General features: G+C 44.4%; 1 protein-coding gene across 7 annotated transcripts in view; it reads right to left on the bottom strand.

The window, feature by feature from the left end:
• HNF1B (HNF1 homeobox B) overlaps positions 1 to 26,940 on the bottom strand; it is a 256,081-nt gene that overhangs the window by 114,689 nt on the left and 114,452 nt on the right. For 6 of the 7 annotated variants that reach the window (XM_030186229.1, XM_030186234.1, XM_030186230.1 and 3 more), the window contains 2 exons: positions 10,450 to 10,649; positions 2,132 to 2,396 (listed from right to left, as the gene is read on the bottom strand). In XM_030186229.1, the coding sequence (XP_030042089.1) occupies positions 2,132 to 2,396; positions 10,450 to 10,649 (465 nt within the window). The remainder of the gene's footprint in view (positions 1 to 2,131; positions 2,397 to 10,449; positions 10,650 to 26,940) is intronic. The other variant, XM_030186232.1, reaches the window with a different exon arrangement.

Genomic DNA, 26,940 nt, shown 5'->3' with positions numbered 1-26,940 from the left:
CAAACAGAACCACTAACTGATTAAGGGGCCCTTTTACTAAGCGATGTAAGCGTCTACACGCGCCCAATGAACGACAAAATGGAGTTTCTGCTTGACTACTGTGTGGCTCTTTTGGTAATTTCATTTTTGGCGCATGCGTCTGAAAAATATTTTTTATTTTTTGGCTGCGCGTAACGGATGCGTGCCAAGCGGCATTTGATGCGCGTAGGTCATTACCAACTGGATTCTTTACCGCTAGGTCAATGGCTGGCGATAAGGTCTCAGACCCAAAATGGATACACGGCAATTTTGATTTTGCCATACGTCCATTTTCGACAAAAAAAAGGCCTTTTTTACAGGCGCGCTAAAAAATGGATCGGCACAAGCCCAGAACCCACGCCTACACTACTGCAAGCCATTTTTCAGTGTTTCTTTGTAAAAGGACCCCTGAGTAAGTGGCTAAATTTAGAACAACAAAAAAGCTGTAACTAGGCACTGGTCTGAATATTGGTGGATGCCCAGTTAACTAACATTGGAACTTGCTGATTCCAAACACACCCCCACCCCCCCCCCCGCCAAGTCCCGATCACTCTTTGTCCCCCTGTAAGGCAAAAAAAATCCTACCTTAAGCCTCCTCACCTCCCACCTCTGTGGGCCACCCTAGGCCTACCTTTACAGGCCATTGTAGTCTAGTGGGGGTCCTACGGACAGAAGCGATGCCCACTCGCTCTTGCCCATCGCAGCTCCATAACCAAAATGGAAGCTGCGACCTCAGCGCTGGTACCTGGATAAGTAGCCAGACTACTAATAACAGCTATTTTGCTGACCTAACGTCCAGATAGTTATCTCAATATTGCAATGGTTATCGGCAGTATCTGGATGACTTCTATCATTTCCTCGGTGGCAATTCTATAAATTGGCACCAAGATGGACACACTTAGCACCAATTCTACAATGGAATCTCGGTGCCAAGATTCTATTATAGAATACTAGAGTAAGCCAACATCATCGGTATGCATAAAATTAGGTGCCAACAGTTACACCGAGGTCTGCATGTATCTCAGAGACATGCCCATGACCTGACCATACCCCACCCATCTTTAGCCGTCTTTGCTTATGTGCTAAGTGGTTTGGGCACAAATGTTATGGAATAGCACCAATTTAGAGACCTGCCCTTCACCTGTAAAGTGGGGGTGGCTAGTAAAGGTTTTGAGCCTCGTTATTTGGATAGTGCCATTAAAAATCAGTGGTTGGCCGCAGTGAAAGGGACTCATCCAGGTAGGAGTTGTTCTTTCTCAATATCAGGCCTATTATTTTTTTCTTGCCTTCCTGAAACACTTTTATCAGTAACTCAGCTCTCACTGGTTCTAAGTGGACCATACTCGTTGCCTGATGGGAGATAAAAGGCAGATAAACTTCTAGATCAGGATCTTTTTTGGTTTAAAAGGTGTCCCCTGGGCATGGGTCTTGACTAAACCACTGGCAGTGGTGAAGAGTTTGCTAATGCATTTCCCTTCTACCACTTCTGTGTGTAATGAGGTCATGCAGCAAATAGTCAAGAGAGTCTAATATTTAACTCTCCAGCTTTTCAGAACGATCTGACCTAGCTCCTGCTGTACCTCACTCAGCACATTAACTTCTGCCTCCTATTTCCATAAGTGTTCACAGTGGGGTAAAAACCAGGATTATAACCAGAGCTGGTGCAAGAGTTTAAGTATTCTAGGCAACCCTTCAGCTTTGCCCCTCTTGAGTTACCTGTCCTTATCTCCTCTTCCCCTGAAATTTGGATAAATTTAGCAGTCCTGAATATCCCAACATCACCCCTCCCAGAGCAATCCTGCGCAAAATGGACATCATCCTTTGTTTTGGATAGAGTTACATTTCCCAAAGCCCTTTTTGGAGGTATATTGGCTATTTTAAAATTACCCATCTATCCTGAAGTTAAAAGTACAAAATGACAAGTCATTGTATCTGCTGGCAGGCAGGACCGATTGTTTTGCCTTGAATGCAGTTGCTCCTTGTCACCTCCCCCCCTCCGCCCCGAAGCTGCCACCCTAGGCAACCTCCTAGTTTGCACAGTAGTTAAGCCAAGCCTGATTATGTCAGCTTATCCTGGAAAAGAACTCCTCTCTTTCTCATCCCTAGGATTTACCTGTTACATTCCTCAACTAAAGCTTCCCTTTCCTCCTTGCTAGGATTCTTTTGCCTCTCGTAAGCCTGGTACAGTATTTGCTGAGACGCGGGTCCCCATTTGAAGCGGTTACGTCGCATCTTCTTGTTGACGGGCTCAATACAGGAGTCGTCGGGCTGACCAGGGACTTGACTCTGCTGATGGAACTCTGGAAAGAGAAACAGCAGCTGATCCTGACTGCTCTTGTCTGTCATAGTTCCAGAACCCTGGACTGTCTGGTTGAACTCTGAAAAAGAAAGCGGGTAGATATGATCTGGCCTATCGCCATAACAACTTGAGTACATTTCATTTTGCTCTCTTTTCATTGAATTTCATTTCTGCACTTCCGTTTAATCAACAAAAAAAAATCATTAGGAGAAAGTAATTCAAGTGCAGGAGAACGGCAGCTGGTGACTTCAGCAGTTGCTTAAAGCTCAGCTCTCTTGCTGTCATAATGGGACATGGTGTCTCATGGCTGATGACATCATTAGAGCTTTCCTGCTTCCGCACTAGTGATGATGTGTGTCAGGGATAGGAGTCTACAACACACTGGGGGATATTACATATATTAGGGTACACAAATTGATCACATTAAACCCAACAGTAGGGATAGGAGTCACGCAATACTGTTTATATCACCAATGTGATTTTCCAAGCCCCTCAAGGTATCAATAATAATAAAAATATAGGGCCCGATATTCAGCCAGCGGAGATCAATGTTTTGTTGATCACTTTTGGCGCTAAACCTGGAAATTCAATGCCGGGCCATATCCAGGCACTGGCATTCAATTTCCAGGATCACGGAGCTAACACATAGCCGGTTTAAGTGTGGCATTCAGCAATTAACCGGCTATGAGTTACCACATAAAAAATAGGATTGACTTTTATGCAGTCAACCTGGCCGGTTAAGTTCTGAATATCAGCCTCCAAAATAGCTGGCTTTGAGTTCAGTGCTAGCCAGTTATTTTCAGTTGCGTTAACCGGTTAAGTGCCACTGAAAATGACTGGTTAGCCCCAAACAGGTGATTTAACCAGACAGGAGTAATTTCTAGCTGGTTAAATCACATTGAATATCCACTCCATATATTTTAAGAAAATAGTCTGAACATTATTCAAGATAATCAAATTGCTTTTGAGCCTCTGATTTCTGCCAATGACTCAAATATAATGTCATTGAATACAATAGGCAAGTCATCTTTTGTCATCTAATATGGACAGAGTCAGACAGGAGAGCACTTAACAATAAACATTATGTGAAGTTGTGATTGGCTTATACACTGTTCATTACAAATGACATCATTACTAGAGCATTTAAAGCTACACTGCCTTACAGATCTATCACAGAAATGCTAGAGTGCCAACATACTTAATTAATTTTAATTACAATGAAACAAAAATGTTTGTTCTTAACAGAGTCTTTGCCTGACTATTGGGTTAAGCAGTTGTAAATAAATAGACCTGGTTTCCTGCAGCAACTCGGGGATAGATTCTGCAGCAACATTTAGAAAAATTTGTCTCAATGTTTCTGAAATCCTATGACAATTATGCAGCACAACTGCATATGTCAATGATTGCAATTGCATTTTGTAAACGAAAAATGTCTATTCAAATAGAAATGTACATTAAATGGTTGTCTAGCCTTGCTTTGTGTCACAATAATTTATTTTGTTCTTTTGAGAATGTTATGCATGAGAATTTCAGGTACTGATATGGGGGAGGATAGGAAGAGGAGATCTCATGGATTTGGAGTGCAGGTGGAGGAAACATTGGAAATGGGGATGACTGATGGAGGGACAATTGGAGAAGGGCAGAAGAGAAGGGGAGATGATCAAAGATGCCAGGTCAAAAAATAAAAAATCAAAATATTGTGGATGTGACTGGTAATGTCTGCTACCTGTGCCATGTTACCACTGGATTCTCTGCACCCTGTGGCACCTTGCATTCATCCAATTGAAGAGTTAGCCAAAGAACTGAAGACTGAGATGGTCTTACAAGCTAATGTGCTATATTGTTCATGAGTAATTAGACTCTACCCAATTACAATGGCAATCAGCAAGTTTACAAAATACACATCACTGCCAGCACAGAGCTTTAAGCATCCACAAATACTCAAGGTGTACTAGGTTCTGCCTTCTCTGAACTTCCTGATTTGGAAGGGGCGCGACCCAGCAGGCCTTGAGCATGCACAGATGCTCAAGGCCCTGTGCAGACAACAGTAAGTCTCTTTTACACCGCCGACACTGCCCCAGATGGGTTTCGAAGGGTAATCACTGAAAAATTTGAGGGTGGAGGGAGGAGGGAATGGAAAATGCTGAACACCTCAGGAAGAGAGGTATTGGACACTTCAAAGCAGAGGCAGGAGAGATATGCTGGACACCTTAGGGGAGGGGAAGAGGAAGGAAAGGGAAGAGGAGTCGCTGAACATGGTAGGGGAAGGACTTAAGAACATAAAAGTTGCCCTGTTGGGTCAGTCCAACGGTCCATCTAGTCCAGTATCCTGTTTCCAACAGTGGTCAGTCCAGATCACAAGTACCTAGCAGAGCCCTCCAAAGTACTTACCCCCAGGAATATGCAGTGACTTTCCCCAGAGCCACCTCTTGGTAGTGGGAGGGGGAGGGGGAGAGACACATGGCTGAAGGTTCACCTAGGGTGTCAGAAACTCTTGGGTCAACCCTATTATTTATTACAGCTGGTTTTCATCAATTCTACTATCACCAGGTATTGCCACATCTATAAACCATCCATCTTTCTTTTCTATGACTTTGAAGTGTTGAGTGTTGTGCTCCACGTGCCCTGCCAGTTTGCATTTTAAAGTCTCACAAGATCTTGACCTGCTCACTTTCCATAACCTTCTTAATGATATGATTCCAATGACTTAAATTTAGCATTGTTTAGTCAGCTGAGGCTCTTTTGCTACAGGCACGAATTAGAGGGTCTACAGTTTCATCTTTGGCTTTGCGTAATTGGCACTAGCTGTCATTTGAAATGTTTTCACATCTTGGCTTTCATAACATTTGTTTGTAATGTTTGTTCTTGGGCTGCTAAGATCTAATTTTCAGCTATTGCCATGATATGTCTGTCACGTTTTTCATCAATACCTTTCACATATTGGCCATGCAGTGACATGTCCTTCCAGTTGTCAAAACCTGCATTCTTTTTCTGTTTTTTTATACTCTATTTTTGATTGCAATGTTTCAGCAATTTTTCTTTGCAAAGTTCAATTAACAAGGGCTCTTAGCGTTTCATAATATAGTCATTCAGGCCATGCTTTTTTCTTCCACAGTTTGCTTCACTTGGAACAGATCTTCCTCCTTTGATTTTTGGTATATATGATCTATCAGTGTCACTTTGTGGGTGTAGGACATGATTTATTGTCATCAGTTTCCTGGTTCTTCAATCAAGTTTATTGAAATCAGCTGAGCCCAGTCTACAATTCCAGCAATAAATCTGATAATTGAAGTTGCTCAAGTATTAATAGCTTTAATGACATTACCTCCACTTAACATTAGGGCCCTTTTACTAAGGTGCACCTAAAAGTGGCCTAGGCGCGTTTTTTTGGACGTGTGCAGGTCATTTTTTCAGCGCGCCTGGAAAAAAGGTATTTTTTTTGTGGCCAAAAATGGACGTGTTGGAAAATTAAAAGCAGCGTACATGTATTTTCGGCCTGAGACCTTACCGCCACCCATTGACTTAGCAGTAAGGTCTCACGCACTAACTGGGCGGTACGTGGCCACCGTATGCAAACTGCCAATTACTTCTGGGTAAGCGCCACTTGGTAGAAGATAGAAAATATTTTCTACTGCATGTTTTGGACGCATGTCAAAAATGGACTTACCATCCGGTGCTTGCGGTAGCTGGGCGGTATTTCCAATTTGGCGTGTGTTGGATGTGCGTAGGCACCTACACAACTTAGTAAAAGGGCCTCTTTGTCTTTAGAATTTTCCAATCACATTTGATAGAATTTGATCTAGTGTTCATTTTGATCCGGTCTTGTAGCAAACCTGAGGCTTCTAATAATCCTTGATACTTCTATTCTTCTTCTGATTCCAGTTGATTAATAAGACTTCCATTCATGGTATTGCTATGATTATGATGATAAAGGTTTATACCTTGGCCTCCCAGGGAAATCCCTGAACTTACTGTAAAATACTGCAGCCAGAATCTTGACAAGAACGAGATGCAGAGAGTACATTACTCCTGTTTTCAAATCCCTACACTGGCTGTCTGTTATTTGTAGAATGTATTTTAAGATATTGGTCTTAGCTTTTAAGATTTTAAAGGGGAGGGGGCCTAGATATCTATAGGAACATTTAAAATGTTATGCTCCTGTCTACTATTTATGAATGCAGGACTTTTGGGTACTACCGTTTGGGCGCTTATACACATTGGCACCAGACATTTGGGTACCCAACTAGGAGGAATCTAAAAGCCCCCCCCCCTACTCACACTCACCAGGATCTGAGCCAGGGGACATCTGGGCCAGCGGGGGCAAAGTGCTGCAGGCGGGATGGTTCTCAGAGCATAAAAGAGATCACAGCTGCCCCAGGAGGTGCCTGTGAGAGGAGATGGAACAGGCAGAATCCTCCCTCACATCCTCCCCTGGGGCGGCTAGGATCTCGTGGTCCTCAGAGCAGAAGGGAGGTCATACCTGCCCTAGGCAGTGCCAGTGAGGGAGAATGCTGCCTGTTAGGTCCTCTCTCGCAGGTACCTTCTGGGGCAGCTATTATATCCCTTATGCTCCAAGGACTGCCCTGCCTGCAGCACTGTGCCTCTGCTGGCACAGATGGTCTCCAGCTCAGATCCTACTGAGTGTGTGTGGAGGGAGGGGGAGGGCCCAAAAGTCTGGTGCCAATATGGCAGCAGCCAAAGTCAAGGGCACCAAAACAGCAGCATCCAAAAGTCACGCTCCCTCTGTGAAGGAAACCCATCTGGGTTGCATGAAGACCTGGGCATTTTTCAATGCAGTAGGCTGTTCTTTGGAATTCGATGCCTCACTCTATTAGGATGGAGGACTATGTCTTTTTCTGCTGCTTTCTGAAGGCCTGGCTCTTTACACAGGCTTACCCACTTTGAACAATAGGATTATTTTATGAAATTTTAGGATATATTATATTGTTGTGATATAATGTATGATATGTTTTGTTGTTGTTTTTTATTTTAATTGCTGTAGCCTGCATTGAACTCATTGTAAGAAGTAACATAGCGATCATGCTCATGGCCTTCCATTGACTTTGGTCTCTAATAAGCTTTAAGGTTTAATTTGATTTAGTGTCAGCATTCTTAACAAGGTTAGTTGAGTTGTAAATTTGGTCTGAGCCAGAGGGGTGCTGGGCTGTACAGACAACACCCTAATTAGCAGAAAAAAAGGATAATAATGACCCTGTTCAAATCATTGTGGAGGCTTCACTTAGACTATTGTGTCCAGTTCTGAAGGCCATATCTCAGAAAGGACAAAGAGCTTAGAGGTGGTCCAGAAAAAGGCAACCACAATGATGTGGGGTCTGCCTGAACACATATGAGATGAGATTGGGAACTCAGAAGAGCAGAGAGGTAGGGAAATATTATACAGACATTAATATTAATAATGCACAAAGCAAACCTTTTCCAAAAGAAAAGCTGTGGAATTAAGAGTCATGATAGGAAGCTCCAAGGAGAAAAACTCAGATACAACATCAGAAAATACTTCTTAATGAAAAGGGTGATGGACATTTGAAATTCCCTCCTGATGATGGAGACAAAAACGGCAACAGAATTCAAAAAATCATGAATAAATAAAGAGGATCCCTTAGAGGCAAAAAAGTCGAAAAGAAAAAGCTCTGGTGTAACTGTGAGGGAGCTTTGTGCTGAATTTTATTTTGTGCCCTTTTTTTGTCACGGCAAATATGGTAACCCTATCCCTCGGTCCACCCCTGGCCTCCCCCCCACCCAAAATCGGAGGGCTGGCTACGCCCCTGTTATAAGATAGTGCGTGAGTGCGTACACATAGGCATGGGTGTGTCTCCTACAAACACACACAATTCACAGAATACTGCTTTCCCGGGATTGGTAGCATGGAATGTTCTTAATATTTGGGATTCTGCCAGGTATTTGTGACCTGGATTGGCCACTGTTGGAAGCAGGATACTTGGCTAGATGGACCATTGGTCTGACTGAGTATGGCTATTCTTATGTTCGTAAGTTGTTATACCATTGCCTGGCACACTTAAGCACACCCATTTACCCCCTCCCCCCTCCAGAGGCAGACTGACCATTGAGGCAATAGGGTAGTGCTCAAGGGCCCACAACACTAGGAGGCCCACTCTTACCACCCTCCCCCCTCCCCAGAGATAGACTGACCATTGAGGCAATAGGGTAGTGCTCAAGGGCCCACAACATTAGGAGGCACACTCTTACCACCCTCCCCCCTCCAGAGGCAGACTGACCTTTGAGGCAATAGAGTAGTGCTCAAGGGCCCACAACACTAGGAGGCCCCCTCTTACCACCCTCCAGAGGCAGACTGACCATTGAGGCAATAGGGTAGTGCTCAAGGGCCCACAACACTAGGAGGCCCACTCTTACCACCCTCCCCCCTCCCCAGAGACAGACTGACCATTGAGGCAATAGGGTAGTGCTCAAGGGCCCACAACACTAGGAGGCCCCCTCTTACCACCTTCCCCCCTCCAGAGGCAGACTGACCATTGAGGCAATAGGGTAGTGCTCAAGGGCCCACAACACTAGGAGGCCCACTCTTACCACCCTCCCCCCTCCAGAGGCAGACTGACCATTGAGGCAATAGAGTAGTGCTCAAGGGCCCACAACACTAGGAGGCCCACTTTCCCCTAGCTTCTATTTATTTTAATCATTTTTGATAGATAGTTAGGGGCCCATAACCCTTAGTGCCCGGGGGCCCAGATCACTGTCAGTCCACCCCTGCTGACCCTCCCATTGACCTGGCATAAATGATCATGCCTAAATTTATGTACTAGTATTCTATAATGGAATTGGGGTGCCCAGGTACTGTTATTTCTTCATATAGCATTGGGACACCTGAATGGAGGTGCCTGGTCCCTTAGGGAGTATTTCAATAACATTTACATGCCAGATATGAACACAAATGATTCAAATACCAGCACATACACAGAAATTGCCCCAAACCTGGTTAAGCACTGTTGCATGCATTAGGTAGCTGAGCAAACATCTGGACAGAATATAGAATACCACAAGCTATATGTATATTTCTGCTATGTAGGCTCTGTGGCTGGTGCAAGTGCTCGTGGTTATGCTAGTATTCTATACAGGAAAGTAGACACTTGCGTGCCTTTATAGCAGAGGTTCCCAAACTTGTCCCGGGAACTCCCCAGCCAATCAGGTGTTCAGGATAGCGACAATGAATGTTCATGAGAGAGAAATGCATGCAGTGGAGGAAGTGAATGCAAAGCTCTTGTTGAATTTCAATAAATCTTTCAGTCATGGTTTGTAGCATAACATTCTTATATACTGACCCAGTAAAAGGTGTCAAAACCTACAAAGAACACAAGGATACCACAACCTATTTTCCATTGTCCGTGACAGAAAGACATTCCAATGTGGGCTAGACTCACTAAGGTGTGCCTATTGCATTAGCTCCTTCTAATGCTATTAACTTGCTTAGTCCCTTTGCATAAAATGGGACCTAGTTCACAGTTTGATGAACAGAAAGGGCATCACAATGACCTAACTTGACATATCCCATATCAAAATGGCAGACTTTGTAGTGTTGTTTGTGAACTGAGGATGATAACCCACACCCGTGCTACGATTGTGTCCTATAAAGGTGTGCCTGATTTTTAATGCAACTCAACAGTAATGTGGAGGGAGGGGGGGAGCGGTTCTGGGATCTACTGAACAGAAACAACCAGTGAAAATGATAAGGGAGGCCGGCTAATGAGGCTAGACCTGGGGAGCCCTACCCTTACAGTCTTTCAGCCTGAAGAACTTCCTTTCTTATGGCTACAGTAAATTTATAGTATGTTTAAAGTAAAGGCAGGAATGTTTTTGAGCAGTTATGTAGAGAAGGGGGTGGAGGCCTTAGGCATTTTTTCCTATACTAGCAATAAAATGTTCTAGTGTTATCAGAATCCTCAGTGCTGTACAAGGATCAGTGTTCATGACTCAGCCCTGGAGTGCTTACACAATGTTAGTATGAGGGCAGGAGAAGGAGCGGTAAGAGACTGGCACTTAGGATGGATAGAGCACTGACACTACGTGCCCACTTTCACAGTACACTGATGACGGCCAATTTCAGACACAAGAAAAGGGCTGAAGCCCGCTGCGGTACTTACGTCGAAGGATTTCTCTCTGCTTCTGCACATACCACGTATAGAGAGCTGCCCGCTTCTGGGTTTTCATGGGTGTGCCCTTGTTGAGGTGCTGAGAGAGGTGAGACTGGTTCAGACCCGTGACATCCACCACCTCCCTCTGGGGGATGTTGTGCTGTTGCATGTAACCTTTGATCATCTTTGCCGCCCTCCATGGGTCCTCACTAGAAGGAGGGAAACCAAACAGCTTGTGTGAGTGGGTGACTGCACCTGTATCTCCAAGAGGAAGAAGAGGAGATCAATGATGGGACAAAACTACGGGGCCAATTCTAGAATGTAGATGCAACAATGAAGCGCCCTTAGCGCCAATTCTATAACAGCGTTAAGGCGCACATAACCTGTTCTAGAATAGTAACACAAAACCACTTTGGCGTATTTGAAGTGCAGAACAGCTTACACTAGGTCAATGGCGGGCATAAGATGGCTTACATCGCATACTATTCTGTAACGTAAGCGCATTGCTAGGCAGAAAGTCCATGACATGCTCATGTTTAACCCGCCTGTACAGCCCATTTACAGTTACACACTATCCCCCTAATTCTATAAAAAACACCAAAACGTGCACGTGCAAATTAATTGAATAACAAGCAAATTAGTACCAACAATTGGCTTTTTAACAAGCAATTATTGACATTAATTAAATTGAATTTTATGCGGGATCTACACCTATATTTTACTCGTGGTCAGAAAAAGGGGGCACAGAAATGGTAGGGGCATGAGTGGAATGGGAGCATTCCTAAAATTTGTACATGTTGTTACAGAATACGGTGGGGATATAGGCCTAATTTAGGCACGTAGATTTGCCCCACGTTTCAGTTGGTGCAAATGGCTGCACCTAAAGTTAGGTGCGACTCCTGGGCATAAGCGCTAGTCTATAAACCATGCCTAACTTTAAGCACAGCTTATAGAACAGCACTTTTTTCTGTGCCAATTTTTGGTGCCATATATAGAATCTAGCCCCCATGTGACTAGCGCCAGAATAGCGTCTAGCACATATTTGTGATGTCATTCACACACATAAGCGCACACAATTGGTACCTGAATGTAGGCACCCTTTTAAGAATAACCCTTCTTCGATGTTTAGATTTGATATCTTAGGGGCCCTTTTACTAAGCTGCGCTAAAAAGGGCCCTGTGCTAACTGCGGGGGCTGTTTTGCGGGTAAAAAGGCTGAAAATAGACATGGCCATGCGATAAGATTGCTCTTACCAGGTAGCCTTGTGGGGGGGAGGGGGGGAGCACTTACCACCACCCACTGAGGTGGCGGTAAGGGCTCCCGCTCTAACCCAGCGGTAACCAGGTAGCGTGTGAAGCTGCCCAATTACCGCTGGGTAACTGCCACCCTAGAAAATAGTGCCCTATTTTTCCTAGCATAGAAAATGGCGGTAGCTGCATATTGGCACGGGATAAGCCCGCCTTGGGTTTACTGCCGCTTTGTAAAATGGCCCCTTAGTATCTATTTCTGTAACTCTTTGTTGCTAAAGTGCTGTACAGTCAACTTCTATCCATCCCTTCCAAATAATGTAATATAATATAACTAGTAGAAAAGGCCCTTTTCTGACACAAATGAAACGGGCGCTAGCAAGGTTTTCCTCGGAGTGTGTATGTTTGAGAGAGTGTATGTGAGAGTGACTGTATGTGAGAGAGAGAGTGAATGTGCGAGTGTGTGTGTGTGAGAGAGAGAGAGTGAGTCTGGGTGCGCGTGTGTCAGAGAGAGAGAGTGTGTGTGTGTGTGAGAATGAGTGTGCAAGTGCGTATGTGAGACACAGTGTGAGAGAGAGAGTGTGTGTTTCACACAGATACAGTGTGTGTGTGTGTGTGTGAGAGAGAGAGAGAGAGAGAGAGAGAGAGAGAGAGAGAGAGAGAGACACAGACTCTCTGTGAGACTGAGTGTATGAGACCAAGAGAGGGTGTGAGTGACTGTGATACAGTGTGAGACATAGAGTGTGTGAGAGACAGTGTGTGAGAGAGAGAAAGACATGGACTGAGAGAGAGAGAGAGTGTGTGAGAGAGAGAGAGAGTGTGTGTGACAGAGATGCTCCCCCTCCCTCCCTCCCTCTGGTGTCAGGCCCCCCCCCCCTCTCTGATGTCTGAGCATTACTGTGCAAGACGCTGAGCTCTGGCTGTGCTTCAAGGAACTGACCAATCCTATTTAATAGAATGCACCTCCAACATTCTGAAGCCGAGAAACCTCGTGTGCTTGGTCACTTCTGTTTGTGACGAACCCGGAAGTACGTGATGTCAATTCAGGAGATGGATACAGAGAGCAGGAATGCCTCAGCCATGCAGTCAGCTTCAGAAGGTTGGAGGTGCGTTTTATTATATAGGATGTGTAGTTGCCATGTATGTCCACTTGAATGCATCTAGTCTATATGCACTAAGAAGGATTTTTTGTACAAACGCTGTGGTAATTTTCTGCCGGGTCAGGCCAAAATCACCGACCTGGAACCTTTTGAACTTGTTTCTTTTCCCCATTGCAGTTGGATTGCAAGACGGAGGCTGCCGCTGCCCCTGCCTGTTTTTTTTTTGTTTTTGTTGCTGTTGTTGTTTTGTTTTTTCATTTAAGAAAATTACCACTCTTTAGAAGTTATTATTGGGCAGTCAGGAAGCAACCCTGTGCCTCTGGCACTGTCCAGTCAGCACCAGAGAAAAGAGAATGCTGAGGTAGGACTAAATATTTACAAAAAAGTTTTTTTTATATAAACTCTCTATTGAAAAATGCATCAACACAGGCTGTATGCCAACATACTGAATAGCAAAAATGCTCACCCCCCCCCCCCCAAATACCCCCACCCCACAAGACCATGCAAAAAGATCAATCTGGAAAAAAAACATCTTACTTAACATGATCAGCTACTATAGTGTATGAGGGGAGAGGTCTCATGTTAACATCTGGCAAGCATTTAAAAATACATATGATGTTGACAGAAAAGAACCACTTGGTTCATCCAGTTTTCCCATTTGTTCCTGCCTCCCATGCTGCCACAGGTCTTATCTTCCTTCCTTTCACTACACCTATGTGCTTCATTTTGGAAAACTAGAATTTTTGATGGAATTGTCATTTATTTTGGCAATATACTGCAGTACAAAAATAACTGATAGTCTGTCAAACTATGAATTTCACCAAACTCTTCTATTCTTTTTCACAGCCTTTCATATTCATTTGTTTTCATTTTGCCAGGCCTGAATTTTAACATATAATCGGTCTATTTACTAACCTGTATTAAGGTTTTGTACCTAGTGCACATTGACAGCCAAAGTTAAGGTGTGTTTAGGTGCAAAACCTCTGTGTTTAACTGTTGGGGGCATTTCTTGCCCTGTGGGGAAAGCAGCCATGCAGTTAACACAGAGAAATTATCGCTAGCACATATCAATGGTGCAGTTCACTAAAGTTCCACGTTATCTGCCACATTAATAGTTAATACATGATAACGGTACAGTATTTGTCCGTTTCCTATCCCTTAACTGGAATTTCCACGTTACCTGTTCAACACAGCAATTAGCTATGCACGTCCAACACGCGTCAATTTGGAACTACTGACCAGCTACTGCGTCCCCTGGGCAGTAATTCCATTTTTTTACGTGCGTCCGAAAATATTTTTTTATTTTCTACCACTTGGCGCTAACCAGACAGTAATTGGCAGTGTACGCACGCTGATGATTACCGCCCGGTTAACGCATGAGACCTTACCGCTAAGTCAATGGGTGACGGTAAGGTCTCAGGCCCAAAATGGAGGCATGCCAATTTTTATTTTGCCGCATGTCCATTTTCGGCCAAAAAAAGGGCCTTTTTCTGCAGGTGCACTGAAAAATGGACCTGCACGCGTCCAATACACGCGCCTTCAACAGCACAGACCATTTTCGGCACACTTTAGGAAAAGGACCTCACACTGCATTAATTGTTAAAGATGCTGCTGCTCTGATATAGGAGATCTTTTACGAAGATGTGCTACTGTTTTTAGTACATGCTAAAAATTCAGGTAAGGGAGCTATGCACCTGGGAGCTTTTTCTGAAGTCTACTGCAGTGCCCCCTAGGGTGCCCGGTTGGTGTCCTGGCATGTCAAGGGGACCAGTGCACTACGAATGCTGGCTCCTCCAACGACCAAAGGGCTTGCATTTGGTCATTTCTGAGATGGGCGTCCTCGGTTTCCATTATCGCTGAAAATCGGGGACGACCATCTCTAGGGTTGACCTAAATGTGGAGATTTGGGCGTCCCCGACCGTATTATCGAAATGAAACATGGCCGCCCATCTTGTTTCGATAATACGGGTTTCCCCGCCCCTTCGCGCTTGGGTGCCCTGTTCGATTATGCCCCTCATAGTGATATAACTTAGGACCCTATTTACTAAGCCGCGCTTAGCATTCTCACTATTCGTGCAGATATGGATCCACAAAAATTGTATGAACTGCGAAATTGCAAAAGGTGATGCACTGTTCCTATGGGAAATGCAGAGTTAGGCTCCTGCCAATCTCTGGTTTCGCGAAAATGCAAAAGGTGAAGCATTGCCCCTATGGGAAATTCAAGGTTAGAATCCAGCTTGTGTTTTTGTCAGGCAATTAAAAAACAAAAAAAAACTGCATACTGAATACAAATTATTTATTTGCAATAACATTAAAGCACTTCCAGTACTAAAAGAAACATGCACAGAATACAGTGAAGGAACAGAAAACGGCGTGAAAGACGAAAGCAAAAGAACTTGTTTTAAAATGTGCATGTTCACGAATAGCCAGGAAGGACATTCATTGGCTACATACACATGTCCACAAATATGCAGAACCGCAAATCTTCAAACACACAAACAGAGAGAACGCACTGCGTTGCCAATAACATGCTAGACCTGCAAACACTTTCTGCAGGGAGACTTAACCCCAACTTCTATATATGGCACTCAGAATTGCACGCACAAATTTGGCACATGACCAAATTTGCATTCACAATTGACTATCAAGCCAATTAGCGCTAATCAATTGGTACTATTTGCTATTAATTAAAATGTATGCATACATTTCTAGGCACTGGGATCTCCAAAAAGGGGGGTCATGGGCTGATCAGGGGTGTTCCTTCAATTTATGGGACTCTATGCTAGAATAGCACTTGGCATTTCTTGAGTCATTTTACCACATATTAATAACTTCCCCCCTAAATGGAAAATAAACCATTTTTTCTACCTTTGATGTCTAATTGATTTCATTTTTCAAATATATTAGCTCCAGTCTCTGGTTCTTCTTTCCTCTATCCTCTGTGCTCACTGTCCAGGGCTTCCTGCCCATTTGGCATTTCCTTTCTCTCTTCCTGTCTTTTTCATGTCATTCCTTCTTATTCACCTCCAATTGATCTTTCATGCTAAAATTTCTTTCATTTATTTTTTCTCCTCTCCATTCACTATCTAGTCTTAAAGCTTCCTTTTTCACTGCATCTATCAATAGCTTTCCATTTCTCCCCCACCTCCCCTTCTCCTCCATTTCTCCTCTCTCTTCCCTGCCTCTCCATGTCAGGCACTCCCCTCTCTTCTCCATGCCAAATACTTCTCCCCCATGGCTGGCAGCTCCTCGCTTGTCCCTTCTTCTCCCCAGTATCTTCTCTTCCACCTTTCCCATGTTCAGCATCTCTCCCAGTGTTCCCTTCCACCTTCCATTTTCACCTACCCCATGTCTAGCATGCCCTCAATCAGCCCATCCACTTTCACATGTCCAGCAAATCACTTAACCCTCCATTGCCTCAGGTACAAACTTAGATTGTGAGCCCTCCAGGGACAGGGAAATACCCAGTGTACCTAAATGTAACTCACCTTGAGCTACTACTGAAAAAGGTGTGATCAAAATCCAAATAAATAATAATAAAATAATAATGTGCACTGTTATGGAATAAGTGGGATCTGCATCTAATTCAGGTGTGAAGATTTACACCAGGATTAAATTAGTGTAAATCCTTGCGTCTAAAGTTAGGTGAGGATCCAGGCACTAAGTGGCATTCTATAAATAGCGGCTAACTTTGAGTAACTGTTTATAGATAGAATTTAGTGCCTCCTGTTTAGCTCTTAGTGCTCCTGTGTTACAGATGTGTTAATCAGTTAGCGCACGCTAATGATAACACGCCAGCTGGTTAATGTAAACACGCCCATTCCCTGCCCATGCCATGCTCCCTCCCAAAAAATATTTTCAGAAAATTCATAGTGCGCGGTTTAGCGCACAAAAGCAGGGAAATACTGCACAACACCGTAACGCATTAGTGTGGTAGCCTTTTCTCACGTTGAGGGCTTAAGACTAGATTCTATATACGGCACCTGAAAAATCGGCACTGAAAAAAAAATAAGCCTAGGCATATTCTATAAATTTAGATGTACTTTATAGACTACACCTAAATTTCCACATGGATTATAGAATATGCCGAGCGCCCGTCTGCACAACTAAATTTAGGGTCCTGTTTACTAGGCTGCACTGTAGGCGTGCTATTGTTTTTAACATGGGCTAATGTTAGAGTCACCCATAGGAATATATGGGTGTCTCGTGTTAGCTTGCGCTAAAAACGCTAGCACGCCTTAGGGCCCTGTTTACTAAGGTGCGTTAGTGTTTTTAGCATGCCTACACTTAGCGTGCGTGCTAACCGTGTAGGCACCTATAGGGATATTGTAGGCACGTAGATTTATTTATTTATTTACCGCCTTTTTGAAGGAATTCACTCAAGGCGGTGTACAGTAAGAATAGATCAAACATGAGCAATAGGCAATTACAGCAGTAAAAATATTCAAATAACAATAAAAAGTATGGCATACAGGCCCATTTTCGAAAGGAGAATGCAGAATTTAAGACAGATGATTTGCCAAATGTTTTGTAAATAGTTTAGTTTCCTAATTAAACAAAGATATGTTGTGATAAGAATTGGAAGAACAAGGATCTTTTCCAAGTATTAACAAAATTATCATTTGAACTTGTGAGGGGGGTTTACAGAACGCTGCCCTTCACCCTTAAGAATAGTCCCTCAGATTAGCCTAAGCCACCTTAAGAGCACTAGTCCTGCTCCAGGAGGAAGTGAGCCGGAAGAGTGGAGTTGGGACCAGGAAGTTTAATGCATGGTTAACATGCGTTAAAAATGTTAACGCGCCTATAGCGCTGCTTAATAAACAGGGCCCTTAGTCACTGGCCGTTATGCCAAGTAAAATGGTGGAAATACCAGCGACTAATTTAAGCACAGAGCAGATGTATTCTATAACAGCGTACATAATTTTTAGAAATGCCCACGACCCATCCATTCCACGTCCATAGCCACATCCCCTTTTTAACTATACGCCCAAGTTCCGACCTAAATCGGGAGATGGGCGTTCTTCTCACAAAAACAAATAAAGCGGCATAATCGAAAGCCGAACTTTGGACGCTTTCAACTGCACTCCGTCGCGGATGCGGACAAAGTTGACGGGGGAGTGTCGGAGGCGTGGTGAAGGCGGAACTGGGGCGTGGTTATCACCCGAACAGAGATGGGCGCCCTTCGCCGATAATGGATGCGTTTGTAGCTAGAATTTAGGGCACTTTTCCTGGACCCTGTTTTTTGACGAATAAGGCCCCAAAAAGTGCCCTAAATGACCAGATGACCCCCAGAGGGAGTCGGGGATGACCTCCCCTGACTCCCCCAGTGGTCACTAACCCCCTCCCACCACAACAAATGATGTTTCACAACTTTTTACTTTCACCCTCAAATGTCATATCCTCCTCCCAAGCAGCAGTATGCAGGTCCCTGGAGCAGTTGTTAGGGGGTGCAGTGGACGTCAGGCAGGTGGACCCAGGCCCATCCCCCCCCCCCCGTACCTGTTACAATTGTGCTGCTTAATGCTACTAGTCGTCCAACCCCCCCAAACCCACTGTACCCACATGTAGGTGCCCCCCTTCACCTCTTAGGGCTATAGTAATGGTGTAGACTTGTGGGCAGTGGGTTTTGAGGGGGATTTGGGGGGCTCAACACCCAAGGGAAGGGTGATATGCACCTGGGAGCTCTTTACCTTTTTTTTTGTTTTTGTAAAAGTGCCCCCTAGGGTGCCCGGTTGGTGTCCTGGCATGTGAGGGGGACCAGTGCACTATGAATCCTGGCCCCTCCCACGAACAAATGCCTTGCATTTATTCGTTTTTGAGCTGGGCGATTTCATTTTCCATTATCGGTGAAAAGCAAAAACGCCCAGCTCACACCTTGGCGAATAAAACATGGGCGTCTATTTTTTTTTTAAAATACGGTACACTCCGCCCCTTCACGGACCCGTTCTCGGAGATTAACGCCCATGGAGATAGGCGTTTCTGGTCGATTATGCCCCTCTATGTGACTTAGAATTTATGTACATCACGTTAATACGATTGGACAGTTGTGCACGTAAATTCTATTTCATGCCAATTAGTGTCAATAATTGCTTGTTAATTTTCAATTTTCAGCGCTGATTGGCTTGTTAACTAATTAATGGGTCCTTTTACTAAGTCGCATAGGCACCTACACGCGCCTAACACACGCCAATTCAGAACTACCGCCCCAGCTACCGTGTGGCCCGGGCGGTAATTTCATTTTTTACATGCGCACACTACGTGCGCCAGAAAATATATTTTATTTTCCAACGCGCAGCACTAACCGGGCAGTAATCGGCATTGTACGCACGCTGACGATTACCACCCGCTTAACGTGTGAGACCTTATTGCTAAGTGAATGGGTGGCGGTAAGGTCTCAGGCCCAAATTGGACACGCGCCAATTTTCATTTCGTTGCACTTCCATTTTCGGACAAAACAAAAATGAGCGATAAAAATGGACCTGTGTGCATCCAATACACACGTCTACACCAGCGCAGGCCACTTTTCGGTGCACCTTAGTAAAAGGACCCCTAAGTTGCACACACAAATTCTGAATATGGCCGGATTTGCACACGCAATTTAAGTCGTGCTAGATAGAATCTGGGGGTTAGTGCCCTTAAGTAAAACGACCCCACAGATCTTTATATATTTATATTTTATGTTTTGTTATTTATCCAGAATTGTTATATGGAGTAAAATAAAAACAAGGTTAATTAAAATGTGCTAGCTATTTTGTTTCATAAATAGGAATCAGCAGAGCTAAACAAAATCAAACCATTAGATCTCCTGTTTTAATTCGGATTTCTATTTCTTGTCTGAGGTTGTATTAAATGTTTGATGCTATCGGAAACTTCCCTTCATTTAGCCAAACAGGGCTGCTATGACTAATTGGCTGAGAACGTCGCTGTTCTGATCATCATCACAGAGCCCTTGAGGCATCATTCATAATGAAACACGCACAGAGCAAATAGCTAAGGAGTGGAGCCCAGGAAGAAAAATTAGGAAAAGAATGAGTGCACCAGGTGCAGTATTTTTTGGACCAAAAAGAGAACACGCAGAAAGACATGAAGCAGATAGCCTGGCATTTTGAAACTTGAAAACTTTGGCTCAAAGCCCCCTGAAAAGTTATACATTTAAAGAAACAAACTCAGTCACAGTGACTGAAGACCAAAATTAATAATAGGGGTGGCAGAACCCCCAGGTCTTGCCCTATATGCTTAATGAAGGTAGATTCTGGAGTCCTTGTTCGTAGTTTGACATTGCCCTGTTGGGCATGGAGATTGGGCCTACCTGACACCTCAGTATAAAGACCAATACCCTACGAAAACAAATCAACAGCAACCAAAGAAGTAGGGAGGGGGCGTTGGCCAACCAAATCCAGGATGTAGTCCAGAGGTAGATAATAGCAAATTTATTAAATAGGTATCAAGCCACATATAGATGCCTGCATCAAAATCTGATGTATGATATCTATATCACAACCACTAAGGCTGGACTAAAAACAGATTGAGCTTTGTGGTATTCAAACCAGTACCACTGTACATGCACTGCAAAAACCTGAGAGGTCTACATCCTTGATTGGTTGGGCCTACCTGACCGTTAGTGGTCAAGGGGGTGTTTCCTCCTGCGTTTGAAGGGTGTCTGAGAGAGCCTGTCTTTTGGGATCCACCTTATTTTTTTCTTTCCTCCACAGAAGTCCAGGTAAGAGGAGGAGGACTGTGGTACACCCTCCCTGGAGGCCAAATAAGTTACCTAGAAGGGAGAGCAGCTGCCCAAAACCAGTTAGGTTAAACTAAAGGAAAAGGAGAAAACTGGCTAGACTGGGCTTAGCTGAGAGTACTGTGGAGCCCATGCAGAAAGGCTCGTGGCCCATGCGGATGTGGCTTTTACCACAAGCGTAGTACCATGCCATGCAGAAAGCTATGGCATGCAAATTTTATGAGCAGAAGCTTGCAGCTAATGGGGGGAGCATGCCGGACACGTGCACACAAAGGTTTTTTTTAGTAAGTGCACTTTTTGTGTGCATTTCCAGACAAAAACTCAAAGTGAGAGTGCATATCGGTGCTTGTTCTTCTGCGCCTAAATATGAGCCTCGCAAAAATTGCTTGCGCATGAAATTTTACAAGGCTCATATTTAGGCACAGAAGACAGGCGCCGATGTGTGCTTTCACTTTCGGTTTTGTTCAGACATGCATACGTGTGTGTTACCTCCCATCTGCCTTTGGAACTTGTAGGGACTTCCTTCTGCTGGCAAAAAAGACAAAACTGACACTTAAATCTCAAAAACCGACATGAAATCCTTTGCTGTAAACCCTGGACCTGGCAAAAACGTTCTTGCATTGTGTGTGTGTCAAAAGTTCTCTACACAGAATACTCTCAGCATTGCATGGAATACAGTGAAACCTCGGTTTTCATTGACTTCGGTTATCGTCGGTTTCAGTTTTCGTTGATTTTTTTCAGTGAAACTTTTGGCTCAGATTTCGTTGGTTGCCTCGGTTTTCGCTGCTAATTTTGCGAAAACAAAGGGCAACCCACACGTTCTCCTGCTCATTGGATTTACATTGATTCATATGGAAATAATTGCCTCGGTTTTCGTCTGTTTCGGTTTTCGTTGATTGTTTTCGGACAGATTATCAACGAAAACCGAGGTATCACTGTACTTAAAAGAGCGCATTACCTTACATTTTAATACAGTGTGTGGCCATGTCTCCTGCACAAGTTAACTTTTTATGCTGAAGATCTCTCTGCGTTCTGCATCCAATAATATTCGTGCACATTCCGCGGTAACCAAGGCATCAGGGGATCAAGAAAAGGGCCTCAGCAGAGCTAAAGCTGTTACAAAGTTTTGATTCTCTTGGGAAGGTGAGTGGGGCCTAGAGGATGCATCCCAGCTCTACCCCTGAGCAGTGGTGAGAGGGACCAGTCTCCCTGGTGCATCTGAACACCCTGACAAGGGAACTATAAGATTTTGATAAAAGAAATTTCTGAATATTGACCCTTTTTTCCTCATTTCCTATTTCTGTTTAGGAGATTTGTGCTGAAGAGGAGGCTTTGGACTAATGGTTCTTTTGTACATGGCACAGTTTAATTCAAGTACAGACCCGTGAATTATGTTGAGTAGAATTTGACAAATATATTTTACAGAGAGGTGTCTGGAGCTGTCCAGGCCAAGACCCAGAGGAGGTAAATTAGAAGAGAACTGTACTGGAAGCACAACGAATGAGGAGATGAGAGGACTTTTATCTAAGAAGATAACACGTTTTGTCTAAGGACTGGAATTGAGGATTTTCTGGACGTTTTGGTTGGCTTATTCCCTTTTGGATTTTCTCAGATAGGGGCCCTTCTACAAAGGTGAGTAAGGGCCTACGCCAGGGGCGTAGCCAGACTTTAGTGGGAGGGGGTCCACGGCCCGAGGTGAGGGGGCACATTTTAGCCCCCCCCCCCCATTGCTGACCCCCCCTGCCACCACCACCACCAACAACAACTTTGCCCCCCTGCCGATGACCCTCTTGACCCCCCTCCCACCGCCAATCCTCCCCCACCGCCGTTGCCTACCTTTGCTGGAGGGGGACCCCAACCCCCGCCAGCCAAGGTCCTCTTCTTCCAGCGCAAGGCTTCATTCTGTTTCTGTGAGTCATCAACAGAATGAAGCCTTGTGCCGGAAGGACCTCAGCTGGTGGGGGTTGGGGTCCCCCGCCAGCAAAGGTAGGTGGCGGCGGCGGCAGGGAAGGGTTGACAGCGGGAGGGGGGGTCGAGAGGGTTGTCGGCAGGGGGGTCCAGGGCCAAATCTACGGGGGCCCCACGTAGCTATGCCACTGGCCTACGCATGTCCAAAACACACCAAATCAGCATTACCGCCTGGCTACTGTGAGCCCTGGGTGGTAATTCTGAATTTGGCACCTGCCAAAAACACACGGTAGAAAATATTTTCTATTTTCTACCTCATGGTGCTTACCTGGCAGTAAACAGCAGTGGGCAAGCACTGTATATCAACTGCCCATGTAGCACGTGAGACCTTACCGCTAAGTCAATGAGTGGCAGTAAGGTCTCAGGATGAAAATGGACGCACGCTGATTTTTATTTTGCCACACATCCATTTTCTGGCCCCTTAACAAAAGGCCCTTTTCTCAGGATGTGGCAAAAACTGGCCTGGCGCGCTCAAAAGATGCGCTCGCACTGCTGCAGGCCACGTTTTGCCGAGGCTTAATAAAAGGGTCCCATAGTGTCCTGTACATACAATTAGGTGACTGCTGGAACTGTTTTTTTACTGAGCAGTGGTAGAGGCTTTGAAAAGTCTTCCACAAAGGCAGAGGGAACATAAAAACTAGGAAAGAATGTAAATGAGCTCGGGATGGACAAAGAATGCAGTGCTAAGGGCCTGTGTGGGGGAGACGGTGAGGGAGGAAATAACAGGTGGAAAAATGAGGGAAGGGGCTCGAGTGTTTGTTCACTCATATGGAACTTTAGAAGGCCAAAGAGAGGCAAATGCAAGCCAATAGGCAGAGTAACAGTATGCAACTCAGAAATAATCCTCTTCCAGCGAATACTACTAAATTAATACTTTTATTTGTTTTTATCAATTTTTCTATTTCTGTCAATTTTTCTAAAACATAGGAGGAAAAGCCTCAACAGATTCCTTCTTGGCAACAGAGCTGATCAATTATAGGAGTACTCACTGTCATCATAGGCTGAAAAACCTCCCAAAATTTAATTTAAATTTAAACAAAGTCCAAACAAACTTTCCACTTCGTTTGTGAGGATGCACAGACTCTTCCTGCTGTGCACGGCAGACAGTGGCCAAAGTTTCGATGACTTCGTCAGGGTCCATGGCACACCAGCTCACTTCACTCCATGGCTGTTTTGCAGAGCCGAGCTGAGCCAAACAGCCATAGACAGGCACCTGACTTAAAAAAAAACATCTGGGAAGTAAGTATGTTCTCCCTCTAAAATCTTGGGATATTGGTAGACTCATCACTCTCTTTCAGCCTGCAAATTCAAACAACCTTTAAAACCTGTTTCTATCACCTGCAGCAACTACAAAATCTCTCTCCATATATGGAAAAGATGACTCTGAGCACAGTGGTCCATATTATGATGTCACGACTAGACTACTATAACGCCTTGTGTCCAAAAAGAGTTTGCACCATCACCATCTAATTCAGAATGCTGCAACATGACTGACAGAGGGCTGCAAATGGTGTGACCACATCACACCCTTCCTACAAAAACTACAGAGCCAAATTTAAAATTCTGTCGTTTACTTTCAAAATTCTCAGACAAAAAGGGCCGGAGCATCTAAACAATAAATTTATCCTCTATACAACTTTGAGGTCCCTAAGATGTGGTACCTGCCAGTGAGTATTCTCAGGAATAGCCCCCATACTCTGGAACTCTCTCCCTAAGGGGCTATGCTAAACTGGCCTTAAGCAAGGGCAACAGGGTGGCCACACAGGGCCCCAAGCTCCTAGGGACCCCGCATTTAACAGAGACAGCCTTGCAACTGGCAGCTGACCAAAAGTTAAAGCTGCTTTTCCCTCTCCATCTCCTTCTCCCCCCCCCCCTCCCCCCCCCCCCACTTTGCTCAGCATTGAGAATCCTAGTCAGTAATTATAGAATTTTGTTTAAATATATAAATAAATCTCTGACACCTCTTTTGAAATCTGAAATCCTGGGGCCCCAATAAACTAGTCCGCACAGGGCCCTGCAATTGCTAATGCCAGCCCTGCTGGTTTTGGTTCAGTATGGAAATTTACATGGACAAAAACAGAGAGGGTTTTGTCATCAAGGTGAATCCAGGATATGATGACTGAATACATAATAAGTATCTTTATTAATTATAAAGGGCCAGATTCTATATATGGAACCTAGAAAATCCTCACTGAAAACATTTCCGTCTAAGTGTATTCTATAAGGGGCACCTATATTTAGGCACGGTATATAGAATATGCTTAATTGATGTCCTAGCATCTAAAACTATGCACCTCCATTTACACCAACAAAAACGTGGCGTAAATCCCGGAATGTAGATTTAGGCGCATTGGGCCATATTCTATAACTATGCATGTAAATTTTGGAACACCCATGAAATGCCCATTTCTCCGCCCATAACCATGCCCCTTTTTGCCTGGTGGGGCGCATTAGAATTTAGGCGCAGTGCATTACAGAATACAATTAGCAAGTTATGCGCGTAAATTCTAATTATCGTCAATTAGTGCTCATTATGTTTTGTCAAGTGCTGTTAACAACGCTGATTAGCTTGCTAAGGGCTTCTTTTACAAAGCCGCGCTAGCGATTCCTGCACAACAAATGAGAGGAAGACCATAGGAATTGAATGGACTTCCTCTCATTTGCCGCACTGAGAATCGGTAGTGCAGCTTTGGAAAAGAGGCCCTAAGCCAATTAAGTTAAGCGCTTTGTTACATAATATGCTTGAATTTCAGAGCAGAACGCTAGATGCGCTATATAGAATCCAGGGGAATGCACATGGAAGGCAATTTTATAAAGTGGTGTCTATATTTAGACATCTAGAAGGTACCTATTCTATAAGGGAAAGTGGACACCTATATTCCTGTACAGATACTAGTGTGACTTGGTATACACACCAGGATGCAGCCAGAAAATTTGTGTTTTCTGTTGTTTCCTGTGTTGTTCGGGATCAAGCAGAAGGAACAGCAGACCGCCATATGAAGAATGGAGAAATAAAAGGCTTTTAATTGCACCAAAGGAATACAATGCCTGACATGGCAATTAAAGCCTTTTATTTCTCCTATCTTGCTCTGGTGGTCTGCTGTTCTTTCTGCTGTTTCCAGGAAAGTTTGTGTGGTTTTTTAAAAATCTTTATGTCATCATGGATGCAATGTCGTTACTGCTGCGCACTCTTTCGGAAGCGTGTTCACTAATGGCAGCACACAAAACCCCCAAATTTCATGTTTACTTCTGCTTGTTTTGCTTGCCATGACATGAAATGACATAGGGTATGTTGTTGCAAATGAATGCACATCCCTAATGCACACACATATGTGTTTGGGCGTGAGCACTTCTGCTAGCCATAGAGCTGGTAGAAATGATCACACCTAGATTATGGAGATATGTGTAACTTTATAGAATGTTATGCATTAAAAAGTGTGTGCCCCGCCCATGCCCACATGCAAAGTACATGCCATTAAAGATGTGTGTACATGGTCGGATTCTTATTTACAGGGTTGATATTCAAAGCAATTTAACCCCCCCAGAAAAATCGCCTGTTTGGGGTTAACTGCTAATTTTCAACAGTACTTAACCGGTTAGCACTGAGGTGTTCTGGGGCGGAGTAAACACTTGGCCGGTTAAGTGCCGATATTCAGCACTTCACCAGCCAGGTTAATCGTATAGGGGTCCTTTTACTAAGCAATGGCAAAAATTGGCCTGCGCTAGTGTTGGGTGCGTTTTTGGCATGTGCCGGGCCAGTTTTTACCACATCTGAGGAAAAGGGCTTTTTTTCAATAGGCCGGGAAAAGGGCCGGCGGTAAAACTGAAACCAGCGCATGCCTATGTATGGCCTGAGCCCTTAATGCCACCCACTGATCTAGCGGTAAGGGCTCATATGCTACACACGCGGTGACCGGTTGGCGCACACCAACTGCTAATTAATGCCGGAAACGCCGCATGTGATAGGAAATAAAAAAAATAGTTTGTCCCAGTGGTATGGGCGTGCACCAAATCTGAAATTACTGGGGCAAGCAGAGTTTTCCCAAGTCCGGTCCTGGAGTACCCCCTTTTAGTCAGGTTTTCAGGATATCCACAATGAATATGCATGAAAGAGATTTGCATATCATGGAGGCAGTGTATGCAAATCAAGTTCATGCATATTCATTGTGGATATCCTAAAACACTGACTGGCAAGAGGTACTCCAGCTTGGCAAACGGTGATTTGGCCCTACTGCCGGGCTCCTGTAGAGCCCAGCGGTAGTTTCAACTCCTGCAGTGCGCCAACTACGGTGCTCAAAAATATTTTTGAATGTTCTAGCACTGAATGCATGCCCGGCGGTAATTGGGCAGTGTGGCACGCTGCCCAGTTACCACCGGGCTACCACCAGACCTCCTACCGCCCCCAGGAAATAGCCGCGCAGCAAGTATTTAACTTACCACACAGTGA

The sequence above is a fragment of the Microcaecilia unicolor genome, chromosome 13 (genome assembly GCF_901765095.1).
Source record: "Microcaecilia unicolor chromosome 13, aMicUni1.1, whole genome shotgun sequence".
NCBI classification, from domain to species: Eukaryota; Metazoa; Chordata; class Amphibia; order Gymnophiona; family Siphonopidae; genus Microcaecilia; species Microcaecilia unicolor.
This window is presented reverse-complemented; position numbering and strand designations above follow the sequence as displayed.